The 18363-nt window shown below is 60.4% G+C and overlaps 1 protein-coding gene across 1 annotated transcript; it reads right to left on the bottom strand.

The window, feature by feature from the left end:
* Positions 1-1646: 1646 nt before the first annotated feature.
* Positions 1647-16804, bottom strand: PLCB3 (phospholipase C beta 3). Its single transcript, XM_077862183.1, has 31 exons — positions 16630-16804; positions 14098-14175; positions 13771-13839; positions 13543-13683; positions 13217-13296; positions 13082-13135; positions 12920-12995; positions 12735-12835; positions 12045-12211; positions 11811-11957; positions 10691-10931; positions 10460-10544; positions 10192-10378; positions 9167-9372; positions 8221-8317; positions 8055-8139; positions 7637-7761; positions 7154-7308; positions 6898-7059; positions 6129-6228; positions 5936-6040; positions 5631-5722; positions 4201-4354; positions 4054-4089; positions 3766-3958; positions 3159-3300; positions 2991-3067; positions 2821-2910; positions 2668-2725; positions 2339-2425; positions 1647-2247 (listed from the first exon to the last, which is right to left on the bottom strand). Exons 1-31 carry the CDS (start codon positions 16726-16728, stop codon positions 2044-2046), a joined length of 3693 nt encoding a protein of 1230 aa, XP_077718309.1. The 5' UTR covers positions 16729-16804; the 3' UTR covers positions 1647-2043.
* Between the last annotated feature and the right edge of the window lie 1559 nt (positions 16805-18363).

Below are 18363 nucleotides of genomic sequence, written 5' to 3'. Positions count from 1 at the left end.
GGTCACTAGGGAACTGAGAAGCTTCACCAGGACCTGGGAGCAGAGCTGGGAGCAGAGCTGAATCCCAGAAACATTTATTGGAGCCCCCTATAGACCAGCCGGCGCCCTGCACTGGGTGTACAGAGACGAATTCCACGCAGCTCCGCTGGCTGGCCGCTGTCTGGAGCTTCCTGGGGGGGGAGAGCCCGCCCCTCGGAGTGGAGTTTCCGCCAGCTGAGGGCTGTAACAAGGACTGAGAACCGGGAGAGGGCGGCTCCCTCGGGCAGGGGAAAGGGAAAGTCAGGGAGGGCTTCAGGGAGGAGGTGAGTTAACACTGGGACTTGGAGAGAGGGGGGAAGGAGCGGAGGCCAGGATTATGAGGGGGCTAGAATGTCATACCTGGGAGTTTGGAGTTTAGCCTGGCCTGTAAGGACCCAGGGACTGATCTGGGCTGTTTCTGTAGGTAGAGGTAAGCCACACCAGGAATATAGGTCTTAGCCAAGGGGCCTGGCCACGGAATCGAATCGGAATCGAGTAGGCCCCTCTGGGGACAGGACCAGGCCTGACCACAGAAACAGGCAGGGCCTAGGCACTGGTATTAACCCCCAGGGAGCAGGGCAAAGAGGAGAGGCCCCCAGCCCTGGGAAGGACCTGCTCTGGAAGCCCTTTCTCGGTCATATCCCCACCCTGTTTGCCTGAGGCTATAACAAAAACAAAGAACACTCGATTGGCAGGAGATAAGCCCAGATAAGAGGCTGCCTTCCTCTGGAGGAGGGAGGCAGTCAGCCTGGGAAGCGCCAGGAAGCTGGGAGAGGCCTTGAAGAAATGCCAGCCTGGCCCTGCCTCAGAATCTAGCCGCACCGCGTCCGCATCCTCGCTGTGGGGTCTCTGCCACTCGCTGTCCGGCAGCAGGAGGGAGAAGCATGGAGCAGGTGCTCCCTTGCTGGCCGAAGACAGTCTGTCATAGAGGGTCCAGGCCCGCCCTGCCTCCAGGTCAGGACATCTTGACTTAGCTGTGGCCCCGCACACGTGACTTCTGCTCTGGGCCTCAGTTTCCTCATCTGTAAAACAGGCATAACATCTCCCTCATAGGGATGAGGGGGGATTCTGGTTCTCCCAGACCCTGTGAGCGTCTGTGACTGTCAGCTTCCCTTCTCACCCATTCCCCACCTATTGTATCACCAAGAGCCCGGGTCCCCTGATGTTGGGCAGGTTCTGAGTTGACCAGGTCCATCCCTGATTAGAGTCAACTGCCTGTGAGGGGCCCAGGGCAGCCTCAGCGGAAGATGTTGGGTTCTTGGGTCATATCAGGCGACAGGAAGGGGGGGCAGGGAAGGCTTCCTGAAGCAGAGGCCTGAGCCTCTGAAGGGAGAACAAGAAGAGCCCAGGAGGGAGAAAAGTAATGGAAGCAGGGTATGTGGCAAGAAGGATGAGCCATGGTTGGAGGGCATAAAGGCAGGAAAGCCTAGGGGAGGCCACAGGGACTCTGATGGCATGTCATTGGGAAGATCTGCAGGATGCAGGCAAGGAGGTCTCAAGGACCTCAACCCCACAGTGCCCACCAGCCCATTTTATAGATGAGAAAACCAAAGCCCCAGGAGGGTGGCGAGCCGGGTCCAGGGTCCCCCACAGAACTGCTGCCCCCCGCCAACCACACTGCACACAGGTTCCCTGAAATCCACTTTTATTCATATAAAAAAAATTTCCAAAGGATAGAGAAAGCATGTGACCCCCACCCTACTTCCCAGAGCTCAAAATCTCTGCCAGTGTTCCCTGGGGAAGTGAGGGAGAGAGCTCCCACTCTGGGGCAGGGGTCTCATGGGGGCAAAAGCCTTGTGGCCCACAGTGGCCCAGTGCCTTCCTCAGGACCAAAGACAGGAAGGAGGGCCTGGGGACTCCTGGCCCCAGGAAGGTGAAGGGAGGGAGTTAGTGTGGGGTGCTTGCCCCAGTTTAAAAAAATAAAATTTCTAAAGATAAAAAGTTAAAAAAAAAAAAAAAAGCATTAGTGTCTTAGCTTCCTGCCCTCCCAGCACCCATCCTGTGGCCACCTCTTGCTCAGCCAGTTCAGAGCTTCGTATTCTCCTCTTGGCTCTCTGAGTCAGCGCCAGACAGGTGCCCGCTGCTCCCAGGTGCGTGACCGTTGCTGGCACAGGCCACCAGGTGCCTGTCCCCCAGCCCCTCCGGTGTCTCGCCCAGCAGGCTCTGGCGGATCTCCTGGGGCAGCCTTGCCCGATGTTCCTGACACTCCTGGGCCAGCTGGGCCAGCAGCTTAGGGAGGAGGAGGAGGAGGAGTAGGACAAGCGAGACTGTGCCACCCAGCACCCTGCCCACCTGTTGCCTGCCTCACCCATGGCCTCACCTTGGGCTCCTCTTCAGCCAGCTGCTGTAGGACCTGCTGCTGCCCAGCCACCAGGCGTTCCTGCCGCTGCTTCTGGGCCTCCTCCAGCTGCAGGGGGGGCAGGGGCGGGGTCGAGGACTGGGCTCAGCCAAGGGGGCGTAAGCAAGTCAGGCAGGTGTAGGCTCCCAGGGCTGTGGGGCCAGGGTTCTGAAATGACCCTTATGGCTAAAGGTCTAGAAGCCCCTCTAGGGGAACATAGCAAGAGGCCAGGCACCGAGGAGACAAGTTTCTAATGACTGAAGGAAGAGAGGGGTGGGCGAGGGCTAGGGTGGCATCTGAGCCTCACTCACCCGACGGATGGAGTTGACCGACTCAGTGATGTGCCGACGGTTAATCTCTGTCAGTTCCCTGCAGTGAGCAGAGGGGGCTCAGTACCTGCTCCCCCCTCCGCCCCACCCTGCGGCTCCTGGCCCCCCAGCAGCTCCTGGCCCCAGGGCCCTTACGCCTCCTTCTTATGTTTCTCCCTAGTCTTGGCCTCTGAGATACTGTTGTGGCGCTTCCTGTCTAAAATCTTCTGCAATTCCTTCTTCTCCCTGGAAGAGCCCGTAGGGGCGGAGAGAGGGTCAGTGGCAGATCTGGGGGCTCTCCTCTCCTCCCAGCACCAGGCAGTCACCTCTCATTTATCTCCTTCAGCTTCTTGAACTGAGTTGTGTGAGCATCCAGGACAACTTCCCTGAGCCGCTGCTGAGCCTGTGGACACAGGTGGCCAGCAGGTGACACAGGCTGATGCCCGGTCTGTCCCAGAGGCAGGCTCTCCCTTGCTGCCACATGTCCACCTCACCTGTCTCAGGTGCTCCAGCCTCCGCTCGGCCTCTGTGTCCACCTGAGCCTCCCGTAGCTCCAACAGACTCTGCACCTGTCTCTTCTGGAACTCCTGATACCGCTTTACCTCTTCTCCCTCTTCCTTCTCGTTCTCCCCGCCTCTGTAGGAAGAACCCCTCTGGGTGATCCTCAGGTCATCACATGGACCTGGGCCAGGAGGGCAATGATGGACAGGGCATATCCCAATAGGCAGTGGTAGATACCAGCTTGGCGGGGCGGGGGTAGGGGGCGATGCCAGGGGGTGGGCAGGGTCTTTTATGCCAACGAGGCCCATTAAGTCCATGCAAATGCTGGGAGCCTGCATGGGCAAGGTTCTCCGGAAATACACGCTCTCAGCGGGACTTTGAAAGAGGCCTGGCTCCCAGGAAGAGAGGATGGGATCCAGTGTGGGAAGACTCCTTGATCCTCCTCACACCAAACCTTGACTCTCTGGGGGTCAAGGAGCAGCTCCCTTGGCCATCCCGCCATGCTCCCAGTCCCCTGGTGGATCACCCCCTCACTGTGCACGAACCCTCATATTCACACCAGCGCACACTGCCCCACCTGCAGGCAGGTGTGACACTCACAGGACACCTGGCCGATGCCGGCACCTGCTCTCCGCCCGGGCCTGAGCCAGGCCCTCAAGCAGCCGGCGGGTGAGGGCGACGGCCTTCCGCTGGTGCTTCTTATGTAGCTCCCGCAGCTCTCGTTCTTGCCGGTTCTGGAGCTTCACCAGCGCCTTATGGCCTCGGAGCTCCTCCAGCGGGATTGGGGCCACCTCTGTGAGCAATGGGGCAAAGGTGAGCGGGGCTGGGGCAGGCACAGGCCTTGGGGGGGGGCTGCCCCACTCCCTGCAAAACAGCCCTGCCCCACACCTGAGAGGAGGCTGGCGATGAGGTCATCCCGCTGCCCTGGGGAGGAAAGCGGAGGCAGGACTGTGAGGGGCCCAGGGAGAGTAGAATATGGTGGCAATCCCCCCACCCTGCACCCCCATCACCCCCCAGACCTGGGCTGCCCCTTACCTGGGCTGCTGAGGGAGGGGCTGGTAGGGGCTGTGGCAGGGCCTGGGGGCCGGCGCGGGGGTGTGTCCAGGGGGCTAGGTGTAGGGTTTGGGGTCACCTGGGACCCCGGCTGCTGAGACGGAGTCTCCTGGCATGTCTCTGGGCTGGCCTGAGCCTGAGAAAGCAGAAGGCTCTTTCAAAAATGCTGTTCTAACCTCCCGGGGCTCCCCAGTGCCCCTGGTTGGCTTCCCTTGGCCCGTTTGGCCTGGGCTCCTCGTCTATGATATTGGGCTGTTGGAACAACTTCAAGAGAAATAAGAGGACTAAAATAAGCATTTCTAAACTCCTTTTCCATGTGGGTTGTGGGAAAGGTAATAGGAGACTGTGTCTCTAGGATGCCACGCCCCGTTGCATGTGCTCAGGAACTTCTAGATTGTTCAGGAAAGCCTTGGCCCCACCCCAAATTTCCTCCCCTCTCGGAGTCCCCTCCGCCCTTGCCCACAGCTGCTCATCTTCCTTGTTGCTTGGCTCCTGATTAAATCATCGAAGGAAGTGACCGCAGAGTGGGCACCAGCCTCTCCTGCTAACAGCTCCATGCAGCCTCTCTCTCTCTGCCTGTCACAGGCCCCATGGGACCAGGTCTGGATGTGCAGGCAAGCCTCTGCTCCTGACCCCTCCCCACAGAAGCCACTACCCATCTCATGGCTCCCAGGACCCCATGTTTTAAAAGCTTCTTTGGCTTCTAACTGCTCTGGTGAGGCAGCCGAACCCTGCGTTTCAGCTTTGACCCTGACCCTGTTGCAGCTGGGGAAGTGCCAGCCTCGGTCTGTCCCAAAAGGCTCTCACATGCAGAACGGGTAGTTTCCACCTCCTTAAAATGTGGACAGTAACCCAAGGCTGCTGAGCCCACTGAGTCAGAATCAGAGAGGCCAGAAGCCCCACACCAGCGGAAGGGCCGGTGCTGGAGGCAGAGCTCAGGGCTGGAGGCCCTCCGGTAGAGAGCCTCAGTGTTCCCACCTCTACACTGGGGTGGCAGGACCAGACTCAGGTGGTGCAGGGGATTATGTGAGTTAAGTGGGTGAAAAGAGCCAGGCGGAGACCTGGCATTCAGAATTCACTTGGCTTTATTATCTGGTCTGGATGACAGAAGCCAGAAAGAGGAACCAACCCCCAGGTAGAGGGTGTGAGTAAATGCATCAAGTCGGCATCTATAGTAAGGCAGTGAACAGCCCTCCTCGGTGAGAGGAGCCAGACCACCAGCCAGGCCTGGAATGGGACAGTGCAGGGGCAAGGAGAAAGCTGCAGGGTGCTCCACCAGGCCCCGGCCCAGAGATCAGCCCTCACTGCCCTCCACCAACTTGCCCACCACACCACACCCCTTCCCGGAAGTCCCTAGGGTCCAGGTCAGCCTGAGCCTGTTGCCTCCCCATTCCTGACCTGCCCTGGCTCACCTCACTCTCCCCAATGAGGGCGGCCAACTGCTTGGCCCTCTGGTCCATCAGGCTGACATGCTTGATGGGGTTGATCAGGGCCTCTGCGTAGTCTAGATGGGGGCAGAAGGCAAGGGTTTCAGAGACACAACCCCCAAGGCCATACCTTCCCCATTGTTCTGGTTTCATGGCGAGACCACAGAACCTGCCCTCTGGTCTGTTTACCACCCTCCATCGGGGCCATCTGGCTGAACCACTGCCAGACCCTGTTTGCACCCCTGTCCCCTACCCCGCCTGGCCTGCGTCCCCCTGCTCCCCCAGCTCACCCTGGTGGTCATCAGGAATATAGTCGGAGGCTTCAGTGTAGATGAGCAGGGCTGGCAGGCAAAGTGGCTGGTTGGCCTCGTTCCGCAGACAGATGTAGTGGTACCCTGTGAGGACCAGAGAGCAAGGTGGCTGAGCCCGGCTAGGTCCTCCCACACACTGCCCCTGTGCTTGCCAGAGCCCAGACGGCCTCACCTGAGCGGATGGCAGAGACAGGCAGAATCCGATGCCCCACAAACTTGCCGCCTTCCTCAAAGGCCGCGATGCGCAGCGAAGCCAGCGTGGGTAGCACCACCTGAGGGCCCAGACTGGTGCTGAGCTATGCAGCTGACCCACAACCACTGTGTCCACTGAGCCACAACTGACCACAGCTGCTAAGGCCAACACTCCAGTGGACCCTCAGACAAGGTGACCTCATGACTGCCCATCAGTCAATATTGCTGCTGAGCCGGTGGCAGACCCACACCTCCACGGCCTGGCCAAATGGATGGTGAGCAGCGGAGAAAACAGGCAGACCCCTGCAGGCACCACTATGCTGGGACAGGCCTGGTCACTGCCAAGTTAGAAACTGTACTGTGAGCCAGGGTCTGCGCCTGAGGCCACAGCCACCCCAGCGGGGTCCAGTCCTTTGGGGAGGCAGGGGGAAGAGCTGGTGGGTGCTTTTGGCTGTGATCCCAGTCAAGTCCTTCCTGCCTGGAAGGCAGGGCGGGCTGCACCCCCCTCCTCACTGGGGGGCTGCAGGCCCTCCTGCTGTCTCACTCTCTCATTCTCTTCTGCAAGCCTGCAGAGGGCAAGGAGCCTGAGCCTGACCCTGGCACATGCAGGGCCTACATGGGCTTGACAGACCCAGGCTTGAGGTCCCCCGGCCCCCCTGCCTTCCAACCCGCGAGCACTACCATTGCGCCTGCTTCCTCCTCCCCCGACCGAGAGAGCCTGGCAGGGCAGGTGCAGGCGCCAAGCTCACCTTGGGGAAGTCAAAAGGTTCCTCATCCCACACAGGGTTGAATGAGTTCCCTTGAGAGGTCCGAGTACGGTACTTGCGCCGCGTGTCAACGGGGAGGCCAAACATGTCCACCTCCACATAGATGCCCACCTTCCTGTCGGACAGGAACTGCCCCGAGATCACCTGGTGGGGGCGGGCAGGGCAGGAGCAGGAGGGTAAGGTGACTGCCACGTGTCCCACTCCTAGGACAGCCTGCCAGAGCCCCCCGTGGCCCTACCTTGACCCGCAAGGCATTGGCCACAATGCCATCCACAATGACTTCGGTGAAAGGATCGAAGGACTTGTCTGGCCGCCGCATAAACTCAGGTTTGAGCAGATAGCCACTGCGCCCATTGTACTCGAACACGCCTGCGTTGAGCTGCATTGCCACATCTGGGGGGGGTGGGGGGATACCGGGAAGGCAAAGGGCCAGAAAAGCCAATAAGGTGAGGAGTCAGAAGGATGGTTCAGTGCAGAGGGAAGACCAGGGAGCATTGGGTCAGATCAGATGGGCTCAGCAGTCCAGACTCGGGAAAGATCAGACAGGGAAAAGGTCTGGGGTCAGCCAAGGCCAGGAGTGGAGGTTTGCCAAAGTCCTGGTTGGGTGGAGATCTGGGATTAGATACAGAGGTCCCTTTGGACAACGTTAGCAGGATCACAGAGCAGAGGAGTCAGGGAGGCTGGAGGAGTCCAGGGAGTTGAGGCAGGTCAGTGCTCTCACCCAGGGTCTGGAAGTTGAGTGCAACAAGCTGGCAGCCCACGTTCCAAAAGAGCTGGGGCATGTAGTTGGATGAGTCCACGCGGGTACCCTTAGGGTAGATGCGGCTGAGCTGCTGTTTATTGTATCTGAGGTTGGCAGTCAGGGGCCATGCCATTTACCGGTCCCCGCCCCCCGGGCAGCACTCCAGGCCCATCCTCGGTTCCTGTCAACCCACTTCCCGGCCTTTGCTCAAGATGCCCTTCTGGCCCCCGCCTCTTGACCGGGGCCCTGTGCGGTTTCCTAGGCTAACCCCAAACCCAGACCAGAGTGCTGGAGCGTCAGGACCCTGTACAGGTGGCATAAGTGGGCTCAGAACATCTGAGCCGGTCTCTGAGCACCCCCACCCTGGTCTGCCAGCCCTGGCAATGTGGAAAGATACTCCACAAACTCCATGGGGCTCTTGGTCAGTTGCTCCATGGCCTTGGTTTCGACGAAGGATGACATCTCAAAGCATTTGTTCCTTTCTGCAGGGTGAGGAACAGGACGGAGTCAGGTCTGGAAAAGCTGGGCTGGCTCCTATTCCCACCATCTCCTTCCCCACTCACTTCGAGCAGCCTCAAAGGACTTGAACTTGACAGGCTCAATGTAGTTGACGAGTGTTGACATTTCCTCAGTGGCATTGACCTCACTGCTGGCAGTGCCCTGTGGCCCCCAAACAAAGGGTCAGCGGGGCCATGAAAGTAACATCCGCCAAACATCAGCTGGAAGTTCCCTCACTTGCCCCCTCACTCAGGAAGGAGGTGCTGACCCTCTGCCTACCTCTGCAATCACACTGCCCAGTGGCCCACAGTCCTGGCCCCATCTGCCCCAAGGACTTCCCTCTGGGGCCTTGCCCTGGACCCCACCTTCCTCTTTTGCCTCCTGCCTCCCTGATCCCTGGAAGCTAGAACTCCTCACCCAACCCCAGGGACTCAACTATTCCCAGGCAGATGAGCCATTATCTCCAAATACTACGTTGCCATCTCCTCTCCGGGGGCCCACCAGGAGCCTCGAACTCCACACCTGCCATGCTGAGCTTGGCCACCCCTGCCCACGCCCTTCCTCACGCTGGGCCCTCCTAAATTTGACCTCACATTTCTGTCACCTCCACTCCTCAGAACTCAACACTCCTTTGCCTGATACTGCCCCTTCAGGTACCTTCCAGTCCTGCCACAGGGCCTTTGCACATGGGGTCCCTCTTGCTCAGGTCCAATCGCCCAACCTCCCTGCCCAGGTCGGTCTCCCCCTCTTCCCTCCAATTCCACATCCTAATTCACCCCTCCCCAGTCCAGTCACAAGCGTAAGTTCACTTGCTCCCATGCCTGTTTACCTAAGACCCCTTCTCCCCCCCGTGTGTGTACACACACCCTACAGACTCCAGAAGAGCAGGGATAACACTGAATGTGACGAGACCCAGCACACAGCACTGTGCCTGGCACTCAGTATGTGCTCAGCAAATGCTGGGGTAATGAGTACGTGCTCCCTCTGCCTCTTCCCGCCTTTGGGGCTAACCTCATCTGAGGTTGGCTTTTTAGGATCTGCCTGTTCCTCCTCTTCCTCCTCTTCTTCCTCATCCTCACGGTCAGCAGATCCAAGAGTGTTGGGGCCCCGTGGGAGCCCATCCTCGCCTAGAGACTTCTGAGGCTCCAGGCTAGGCTTCTCCAGGCCCACCTCTTCCCCATTGCTCAGGCCTGGGCAGCTCTCAGAGCTGGGGGACCCTGCAGAGGAGAGCGCCACAGGGGGTCAGGACAAACACAAACACTCAGGGAGTCAGGAGGGATCGTGGCCAGTGTGCACAGAGGCGACTCGGCGCGGGAGGTCAAGGAGTAATCTCAGGACAGTGTGGCTGGGGGAGAGAACAGAGGTCAGGAGTTGGATGGGATTAAAGCCAGGAGTATGGGGGTCATGGCTCAAGGGTCAGGGCCCAGAGTTCTAGCCATTAGAGAGGTAGGCAGGGTGGCTCAGAAGGGCGAGAAGCCAGGGCCTGGGGTACAATGGCCTTGGCAGTGGGAGGTAAAAGATGACACGGGGTTCCAAGTTAGGCATCCATCAGAGCCACAGCCAATGAGGAGGCTTCATGAAGTGAGAGGTCAGGGGTCAGATGTATGGAGGACTTCAATGAAGTGAGAGGTCAGAGAGTTAACTAAAATTATAACCCAATGGGTAGATAGACTCAGTGGAGGTCACAGGACAAGGGTCCGAGGTCTGAGGGTCACAACCAAAGCATGAGGATGTATGTGGTTCACTGAGGTCAGAGGTTAGAATTCAGTTATAATCTGGTGGAGAGGGCTTTGTGAGGGGTGGGAGGCTGAGGTCGAGGGATCAGGAATTGGAGAGAACCAAATCCAGTTGGGGGGTAGTTCAGTGAGGTCAGTGCCAGGGTCAGGGGTCAGAGGTCCCATCCTCAGCTGAGGGGCTTGGTGAGGAGGGAGCGTCAGGTTGGGAGCAGAAGGAGGGTCACCAGGGAGGTAGGGCCCTGTGAGGGGAGAGTTCAGGGTCAGGATCAGGGCTGAAGGCTGGGCAGGGAGGGGCCATACCAAGCTGAGGTGAGGAGGGGTCAGTGGCGGCAGAGCTCTCGCTCAGGGCCGAGTTGCTCTGCTCCAGCGGCCGCTTGCGCACAGAGCTGTTGGGGACACCAGTGCTGGGCTGGTGTCGCTTCTTGTTCTTCACCAGGATGCGGCCCATCAGGTCCTGGGGGCTGGGCAGGGGGACACCTGGGGCCAGCTGTGGGCACGGACAGGTGAGCACCTGCTGGGTGCCCTCACCACCGCCCCCATGCCCTGCCACAGCTCCAAGCCCTCATACCGGGTACTTGTCCAGTGGGTCGATGAGCAGCGCGTCCCCAAAGATGGAACGGCAGTACTCGGCCATCTTGGCCTGCTGCTTCGCTCTGTGGGGCCAAGATCAAAGGTCAGAGGTTCCTGGGGGTGAAGCCAATGTCCCCAGGGTAGATCAAAGGCCTTCAGGGTCAGAGGTCACAGGAACGGTCCAACACTTCCCTTTGGCCCGATCGCACAGGTTCAGGGGCCCACTCACGAGTCCACGTGATTCTCGAAGGAGAGGATGACTGGATAGGGTGAGGTCTTGAAGGCGGTTTCTGCAATGGCCTCGAGCACATCTCTCAGCGGCACCTCAGTGGTCATGGTGAAGCCGTGGGTGATGAAGGGCTCCTCCTCCGGCGGCCGCCCTTTCCACACATCCAGCTCCACACAGCGGCAGCCCCACAGCAGCGCCTGCCGGTACATCTCCACCGACGAGGTCCCAGCCAGCTGCCCCGCTAGCGGCGAGGCTCTGTCACCACAGCTGCCTGGCCAGCCCGGCTCCTCACCCTCCTCCCCAGGCCTGTGCCCAACCAGCCATGCTGGAGATGCACAGGCCCCCGTGGCAGCCCAGCCCGGCCCTGGCATGCTGCCAGGCCAGCGCTTGATTGCTCCTTAATTCACTGTGGAACCAGCGCTGTCTCTCCTGAGATCCCCCAGGGCAGGGCCCATGTCCTGCCCCCCAGCCCCTGGCCCCCGTCCAAACTGGGCAGAGTCAGCATCCAGCAGTGCTGGCTGACTGGTTCCTCCTCCAGGACTCACCCTCTGACAGATAAACACCTGCCCCTCCTGCCCCCCCAGCTATAGCCTCCATCACCTCTGGCCCAGGGATGGCGGGCCCCTGCCTGCCTCCCATCCAATCTCGGCAGAGCTCCTGGCTGTCATTCTTCCCAAAACTGACCATGTCTCACCACCCCCCTGATTAACACCCTCCAAAAAGTCTTTCCCATCCACTTAGGATAAATCCAAATCCCTTCAGCACCCTGGTCTAGCCCTGCCTCCTTCTCTCACTCCCTCTCTCACCTCTACCTGCCCCAGCACCCACCCTGCCTCCGGCCTCCTTCCAGCTGAAGACCACCAAGGAGTCCTGTGTTCCTTCATCATAGGCCAGCCAGCGAAGGCCTCAGCCCTTCCCCAGGGAAGCCTTCCAGACCACCCAGGATATGCGCCCATGCAGAGAAGCCCTGCTCCCCCTGCCAACCCCGTCGGTGCGGGATGCCTGTTCCCCACCTGCATCCCTCTCACTGGCCACCCCAAAAGGAGGGAGGCCATGGAAAGGGTGGAGGACAGAGGTCACAGAGGCCACTGCCCCAGCTGCCCAAGGATGGCTCACTCACCTGTGAGATAGGTGTTGTGTGAGGAGTTGATGAAATAGGCACTGAGTGGCTGGGTCATGTCAGCGCTCAGATCCAGGGCCTCCAGGGGCAGGATCCCATTCTCTTCACCTCCCAGGTAGCGGCTGAAGCCCTCCATGGACATCTGATCTGGGGGACGGGTGAGGTCAGCAGGCTCAGCTAGGGCTCCTGCTGCCACTCCCGCAGCTCCAACTGGCTCCATCCACACTGGCTCACCTCGCTCCAGGAACTGCTGGTTGGGCTCATACTTCTCAATGAGCAGCCGAGCCTGGGAGGGCCGCAGGGGTGGGTACAGCACTTCGTTGAGCCTCGGGTCCCGTTGCTTCTGGTTGATGAAGTCCATGAGCTGCTCCAGCGTCAGGTATGGCTTGCCCTTAGCACCTCTAGAAGGGGTATGAAGCTGAGCGAGGCTGCAGCCTCAACAGCCCCTGCTTACCCTGGCAGCGGGAGTCAGAAGGTCTGGGCCAGGCTCTAGCACCTGCTGATTGGGACTTGAGCGAATGGCTGCCCACTCTGGGCCTGTTTTCCCATCCTCTCTCCTAACCACTCTCCTAAGGTGCTGGCATTGCTATTAACAAGGGCTTTGGAAGCCACCAAGTGTTTGGCCTGCTATGCCTGCTTCCAGACCCTAGACCCAACCTCAGCTCCAGGGGTCACTTGCTATATGAGCTTAGGCAAGTCTCACAGTCCATTGAAGCTGCTCGGTCCCCCACCCATGCATAGGCTGATGAAAGTAACCCCGGCAAAGGCCCAGCACAGAGCAGTTCCCAGCATAGACCCAACCCCAACCCCAGCCCCAGCACACTGGGACCCTCAATAGTTCTGCTTCCCCTCACTGTGCTAGAAGGAATGCCAGTAGAGGCCAGAGAGCACCAGGCGCTCGGAGGTGGGCCCAGCCCCACTCACATCTCTAGCAGGATCTTGTCAATGTCCGGCCGCAGACACAACTTATTCAGGAACCGCTCAAAGATTTCCAAGGAAAACTCATCGGGCCGGATGGATTCACTCTGGGGGTCAGACATGTCGGGTGAGAACCCAGGGGCAGCCAGCCCCAAAAGACCAGATACCCTATGTTGCCCCTGCCTCCTCACCCGGTTGAAATTGAGGCCACAGGATTCTAGTGCGGTCTCCACTCGCTTTTTATCTGCTGAAAACATCTTCAGGATACTGAGCAAGTGAGAGGGGTCAGAGTCATGGGGGTGAAGGTCACCAAGGTGGGAGCAGAAGAAGGTGCTGAAGGAAAGAATACTCACTTCTTAACCGGGATCCGTCCATCCTGGTTCACCTGCAGCTTCAGCTTGGTGTATCTGGGGAGGCAGGCAGAAGGGTCACATGCTGGGCATGGCCACCTGAACCCCCAATACCCCGTAGGCAGGCCGAGGACTCACGCTTTCCGCAGGAAGGTATTCCTGGAGGCGTTCTGAGCCAGGATGTTCATAGCCAGCTTGAACAGCTCCTCGGCCCAGACCTGAGGGGTCACGAGACTGGGTGAGGGTGGGGGTGGGGGGTGAATGGGGAACAGAGAGGTTGGCCCAGCCCCAGCCCACACTCAGAATCGGGTATGATCCACAGTGAGTGCTTAAATTCTGCTTTGTCAGAGGATGGTTAGAAATAGGGGCAGAGAACAGCCTGGTGCACAACAGACGCTAAGTGATGGCTGACTCGGCAAGTGAGGTGGTGGCTCCCTAGGCCCAACCCTTGGGCCCTAGCTCACCTTGGCTGTGTCATCCTGCACAGCCATGAAGTTCAAGAATGTTGTATTCACCGGGTCTGGCCCGGCCACCACCGTCATCAACTTCTCCTCTAGTCGGGTATCAGGGCCCCCAAAGCCCAGCACCTCCCGGATCTTGGGGTCCTGAGTAGTTGAAAGCCAAGGGTAAAGAGAGGTGTCTCCATCCCTCAAGCCCTCACAGCCATCCTCAGCTCAGGCCCCATTGCTCACCTTTGGCAGGCGGGAGTAACGACCTGTTCGCGTGTCCCTGATGGAACTAATGTCCAGTGTGTCCACCTCCTGGGGAAACCAGACACCAGGGTAGGTCTGAGAGGCTATGAGGCAAGAGCCAGGCAAGGCCCCCAAGATCTCCACCCAGGGTCCCCCCACCTCCTGTAGCCCCAGCCTCAGCCCCCACCCTTAGCACTTCCTGTCCAGGGAGTCATGGGAGAGGTCAGCCAGCAGCTGGGCCCCACCCTCCTGGGCGGGTAGGAGGGGTTTGGGGGTCTGGGCCAGGGCCCCTAGACTTGAGCAAGCTGTACCAGTGCCCACCCTCACCATGTTGGGTCCAGTCCAGTATAGAAAGAAGCCATTGGAATCCACACGCAGGGTTACCAGGTTCCGACTGGAGGTCTCCTGGGGACGGGACGGGAAGGCAGGGATGAGTGAGGCCTGTAGCCTAGGCTTGGGCCCTGGACTCCCCTCAGGCCCTCCACCCCAGTGTTTCTGCTAGTGAATGAAGATGAAGCCTCATCCAGCCCACAGGTCCCTTATGGAAGGTTCCCTACAGTCCTTGGGATAAAGCTCACGCAACTGTCCCTGGAGTGACATCTGGGATCCCAGGGCCCCTCCCAGTCTCACCTGTCTGACCCTAGGGCTCCATCACTCGGACCACTATCTTTCCCCTCCTCTAGCTTTTACATTGTTGTTCCTTTGCTGGGATAGCCTTTCTCTCCTTCCTTCTCAAACCCATGAAATCTGACCCACCTCCTTGGGGAGGCCTCCCCAGCCCCCAGTCCTGGGTTCAATTTCCTCAGAGGGTTTGGCAGCTCCCTGGTGGTCAGAGCACTCTGAAGCCCCCTCGAGAATATTTACAGGATGAAAGCAGAGGGTTCAGAAGTCTGACTTCTACAGCTTTTGGGTTCCTCAGAGCAGCCCTTACGCCTGTCTCAAAGCCCATGACCCCCAACCCTGCACCCCACTGGAGCTTCAGTCCTGCAGCTCACGTCTTACAGAATACAGACTGAATCTCCCCAGAAGGGGACTCTCTCTGCCCTTGGGCCTGGATGGTGAATTCTGTCTTCCCTCAAACAGCCCTATGGCTGGCAGGAGGGCAGGGAAGGGTAGGCCACCCCCATTTTGAGGCGGATTCTGGTCGCTGGCAGGCTCCCAGGGCCACCCGTGTGACTCAGGACCAGCGGATGGGGGGGCAGAGTGGGGCGGTCCTCAGGGCCAAGTGGCCCTCTAGGAGCTAACGATCTCACGATGAAGTAGGTGCTACTATTGCTCCCATTTAACAGATGAGGAGCCTGAGCTCAGGCAGGTTAGGTGGCTGGCTTAAGGTCAAGATGAGGCGCTAGGATTTGCTCGCAGGCGGTATGGCTCCAGAGTCCAGAAGCCTGGGAAGGAAGGCAGCGGGACCCCGGCGAGGTTCCCAGTTCCTGGCCTTAGCTGCAACCCCACTGTGGGGACTGGGATTAGTCTCCACTCTCCAGACTCAGTTTCCTTTTCTGGAGAATTGGGGTTTGCACCAGCCCCACCCATCTCTTTTTTTACAAAGGCCAGGAGGCCTTGGAACTTTGGGGGTGCCTGCGCCTTCTGGCCTCATGGTGCCGACACCCATCCTCAGCCCCTCTGGAATTCCCAGTCCTGCCCCGCAGCTTGGCTCGAGAGGGGGGAGTTCTATGGGTACTGACCCCAGGACCCTCCCCTGCCCCTCCCTGGGTATCTGGCCTTCAAAACCAGCCCAGGCCCCCTGCTCTTCAGCCCTAAGTCTCAGTCAGCAACCCCCACCCCACCCCCAGGGCCCTCTCCCAGTTTCCACTTCCTTATTTGGGTTTATCACTCTGGAAAGAAAAGGAGAAACTTTTCCCTGCACGCAGGCCTGGGGAGAAGGGTCTCCCCGGTCTCTGGAGCTCCCAGGCACCCCTCTAAGGCACACCTGCTGCCTCAGGCCACGCCCCCAGCCCCTCCCCCCGGCTCCCACGCCTACCCGCCCCACCCAGCCGGAAAGGAACCCAGAGTCTTCCAGGCCTCCGGCCTGACTGGGAAGGAGCAGCGGGGAACCTCAGGCAGGCCGGGTGGAGGCCCTCCTGGGGAAGGAGGGGCCCAGGGGGCAGAGGAGGGGACTGTGTAAAGACGAGGGTGGGGTGCGGGACGGGACGGGGAGCCGCAGGTGGAGGCCGCGGCATCTGGGAAGCCCCAGGGGCAGGGCAGGTAGAAAGGGGGGGCAAGGATTTATTGGGGTTCAAAGTCCCTGATGCTAAGAAATGGAGAACAAAGTTCTCCAGGGGTGGAGGAACTTGTGGGGGCCAAGACTCCTCCACTAGGGGGTCACTTGGTGCTCCCTCCCGAACAGAGAGCTGGGATGGGCTCCTGAAGCAGGGCAAAGGGGTGCAGCTAGAAGAGGGTGAAGAAGTGATGAATGAAGCACAATGTTCGGGCTAGGGCACGAGGAAGAACCGGGGAGCGCTGAGCCCGGCTGGGGTCCAGGATCCCTCAGGCACAGTCCAGTGCCAGGCAGCGGTCTGGGGACCAGGCCAGGGTTGGGGGGAACCAGAACTAGACCGTCAGGCAGGGAGGGGTGGGAAGGACGTGTGAAAAGGGGGTGGGGGGCCGGGATCCACCGGGGTTCGAAGTCTCCGGGCCACAGAGCAGAAAGCCCAGTTTTCCAGAGCTGAAAGGACGGGCGTGGGGGACAAAGTCTTCATCACGGGCACGCTGGGGACTCAAGTTTCCGGAGCACAGCCGGGGTGGCTTCGGGGCGGGGGGGCGCCGTGGCCGGGCCTGGCTCGGTGAGGGTCCCCGGCGTCTGAGCTCGAGCGAGGGAGTCCCAGGAACTGGGTGGAAGCGGGGGCTCCCCGCGCTTACCTCGTCCCATTTGATGAACTTGCTCCCGCGCCGCAGGGTCTCCACCACGGTGGGCGGCTCCAGCTGCAGCGCGTGGACGCCGGGCCTGGCGCCCGCCATGGCCGGCCGGGGGCGAGTCGGGGACCCTCGGAGCCCCGACGAGGACCGACGGCGCCGCCGCTCCCTCCGCGCGCTCCCGCGCGGCCCGCTCCGGCCCCGCGGCGTCAGCGCCCGCCCAGTCTGTCCGGGACGCACCGGAGAAGCGGCGGGGCCCGGGCGGGGCGGGGCGGGGGCGGGGCAGCTGCGGCCCCGCCCCTCCCACCCGCGTCGGCCCGCCCGCCCCGCGGCGGCGGCTCCCCCTGGCGGCCGGGGCGGCGACTGCAGCCAGAAAGGGGAGGGGGCGGGCAGAGCCTCTCCGGACTCGCCTGGGGATGGAGGCGAGAGCTTAGGGCCAGGGTGCTTGTTAGGGGTGCAGCCAGAGGGACTGGCGTAGCGGGCGCTGCTGAAGACTGGGAGGGCGCCAGGCCGCTTCGCTTTCGGAGGCGCGCGGGCGAGGGGACCGCGGGAGGGCGGGGCAGGGGCCGGGGCGCAGAGCCTGACCCCTTCCACACTCCAGCAGCACCCAGATGGGTGCTGGAAAAGCCACTCCCACCCCACCCCCCTCTGCCCTCACTTCGCCTCATGCCCTCCTGCAGCAGCTCCGTCCCCCCCTCCCTGGGAGCACTTAACTGGCTAATGGGCCTCCTGCCGGCAGGCGCCCCTCCCCCGTCCCTAGCCGGGAGGAGCCAGGCACTAGCAGACTCCTTTAAGGACCTAAGCATCCTGGCCTTCCCGAAAGAGCCCTAGAACAACCCCCTTGTTCTGCAGACCCCCGTGACGGAGCCGGTCTCTATGGGACTTCCTACTGAACATAGGGAAGGAGACAACTGCTCGTTTGCCCAGAGGGTTCTGGAGCCTGGTGGGTGTCCTCGAACAAGGGGGGGGGTTGAGGAGAGTCTCTGCGGTCGCTGGCCTACAGCAGGTGCCCTGAAATCTGCGCTCCAGGGAGGGAGGAGGGAAGGCGCATGGGCACTGGAATGGGTGGGGGCTGCAGCCCCTCCCGTAGGGCTTGGCTGGGGGGGTCCTGCCTGAGGGCCCCTGTGGGAGCCCCCCCAATACAGAGGCAGTAGCAGCAGTAGGTTTAAAGTAGAACTCATCCAGAGGGGCCAGCCAAGTCACCTAGAAACCCAGAAAGAGACTGGAGCTGGTTCTGGGGGAGGAGGGGTCAGCCAAGAAGGAGCCAGCCCTGCAGGCCCCTTCGCCCCAAGCTCTCAGGCCCCTAAGGGGAGCCCTGCCTGGCACTGGCCATCCTCAAAATCCCCACCTTGTTGGATGCCGACTCTAACCTAAGGAGTCTCTTGCCTTTGGCAGAGGCCCAGTGGGGTGGGATTTTTATATCTACTTGAGGCCCAGATAGGGGAAAGGACTTGCCCAAGGTCACACAACTTTGTAAGAGGATTTTAGCCCTCTGACTTGAAGGCTGGCTCATCCTGCCTCCACACCTTGCCCTTGAAGAGACAAAGAAAGGGGGACAAGACTTGTGATCCTCTTGTCCTCTCTTACAAGAACAGCAGAGCCATACCCTTCAGAGATCCAGAGACCACCAAGTCTCAGTGGGCAGAGCCATGCAGGGTGGAGAGTGGCCTCTACCCCCACAGGCTTGGGTTCAAGTCTACCACCAGCACCGAGCCCCTCTGTGCCTCAGTCACCTTGTCC

The sequence above is a fragment of the Canis aureus genome, chromosome 21 (assembly GCF_053574225.1).
Source record: "Canis aureus isolate CA01 chromosome 21, VMU_Caureus_v.1.0, whole genome shotgun sequence".
Classification (NCBI taxonomy): domain Eukaryota; kingdom Metazoa; phylum Chordata; class Mammalia; order Carnivora; family Canidae; genus Canis; species Canis aureus.
Note: the sequence above shows the minus strand (reverse complement) of the source record. Positions and strands in the feature narration are given on the sequence as shown.

Excerpts from the sequence above, each read along its gene's own strand:
- PLCB3 (XM_077862183.1), bottom strand. The coding sequence starts at position 16,728 with ATGGCGGGCGCCAGGCCCGGCGTCCACGCGCTGCAGCTGGAGCCGCCC. Across the intron at positions 12,212-12,734 it reads GACAAGATCCTGCTAGAGAT|AGGTGCTAAGGGCAAGCCAT; the intron begins GTGAGTGGGGCT and ends TACCCCTTCTAG. Across the intron at positions 8,140-8,220 it reads GTCCTTTGAGGCTGCTCGAA|AAAGGAACAAATGCTTTGAG; the intron begins GTGAGTGGGGAA and ends CTCACCCTGCAG.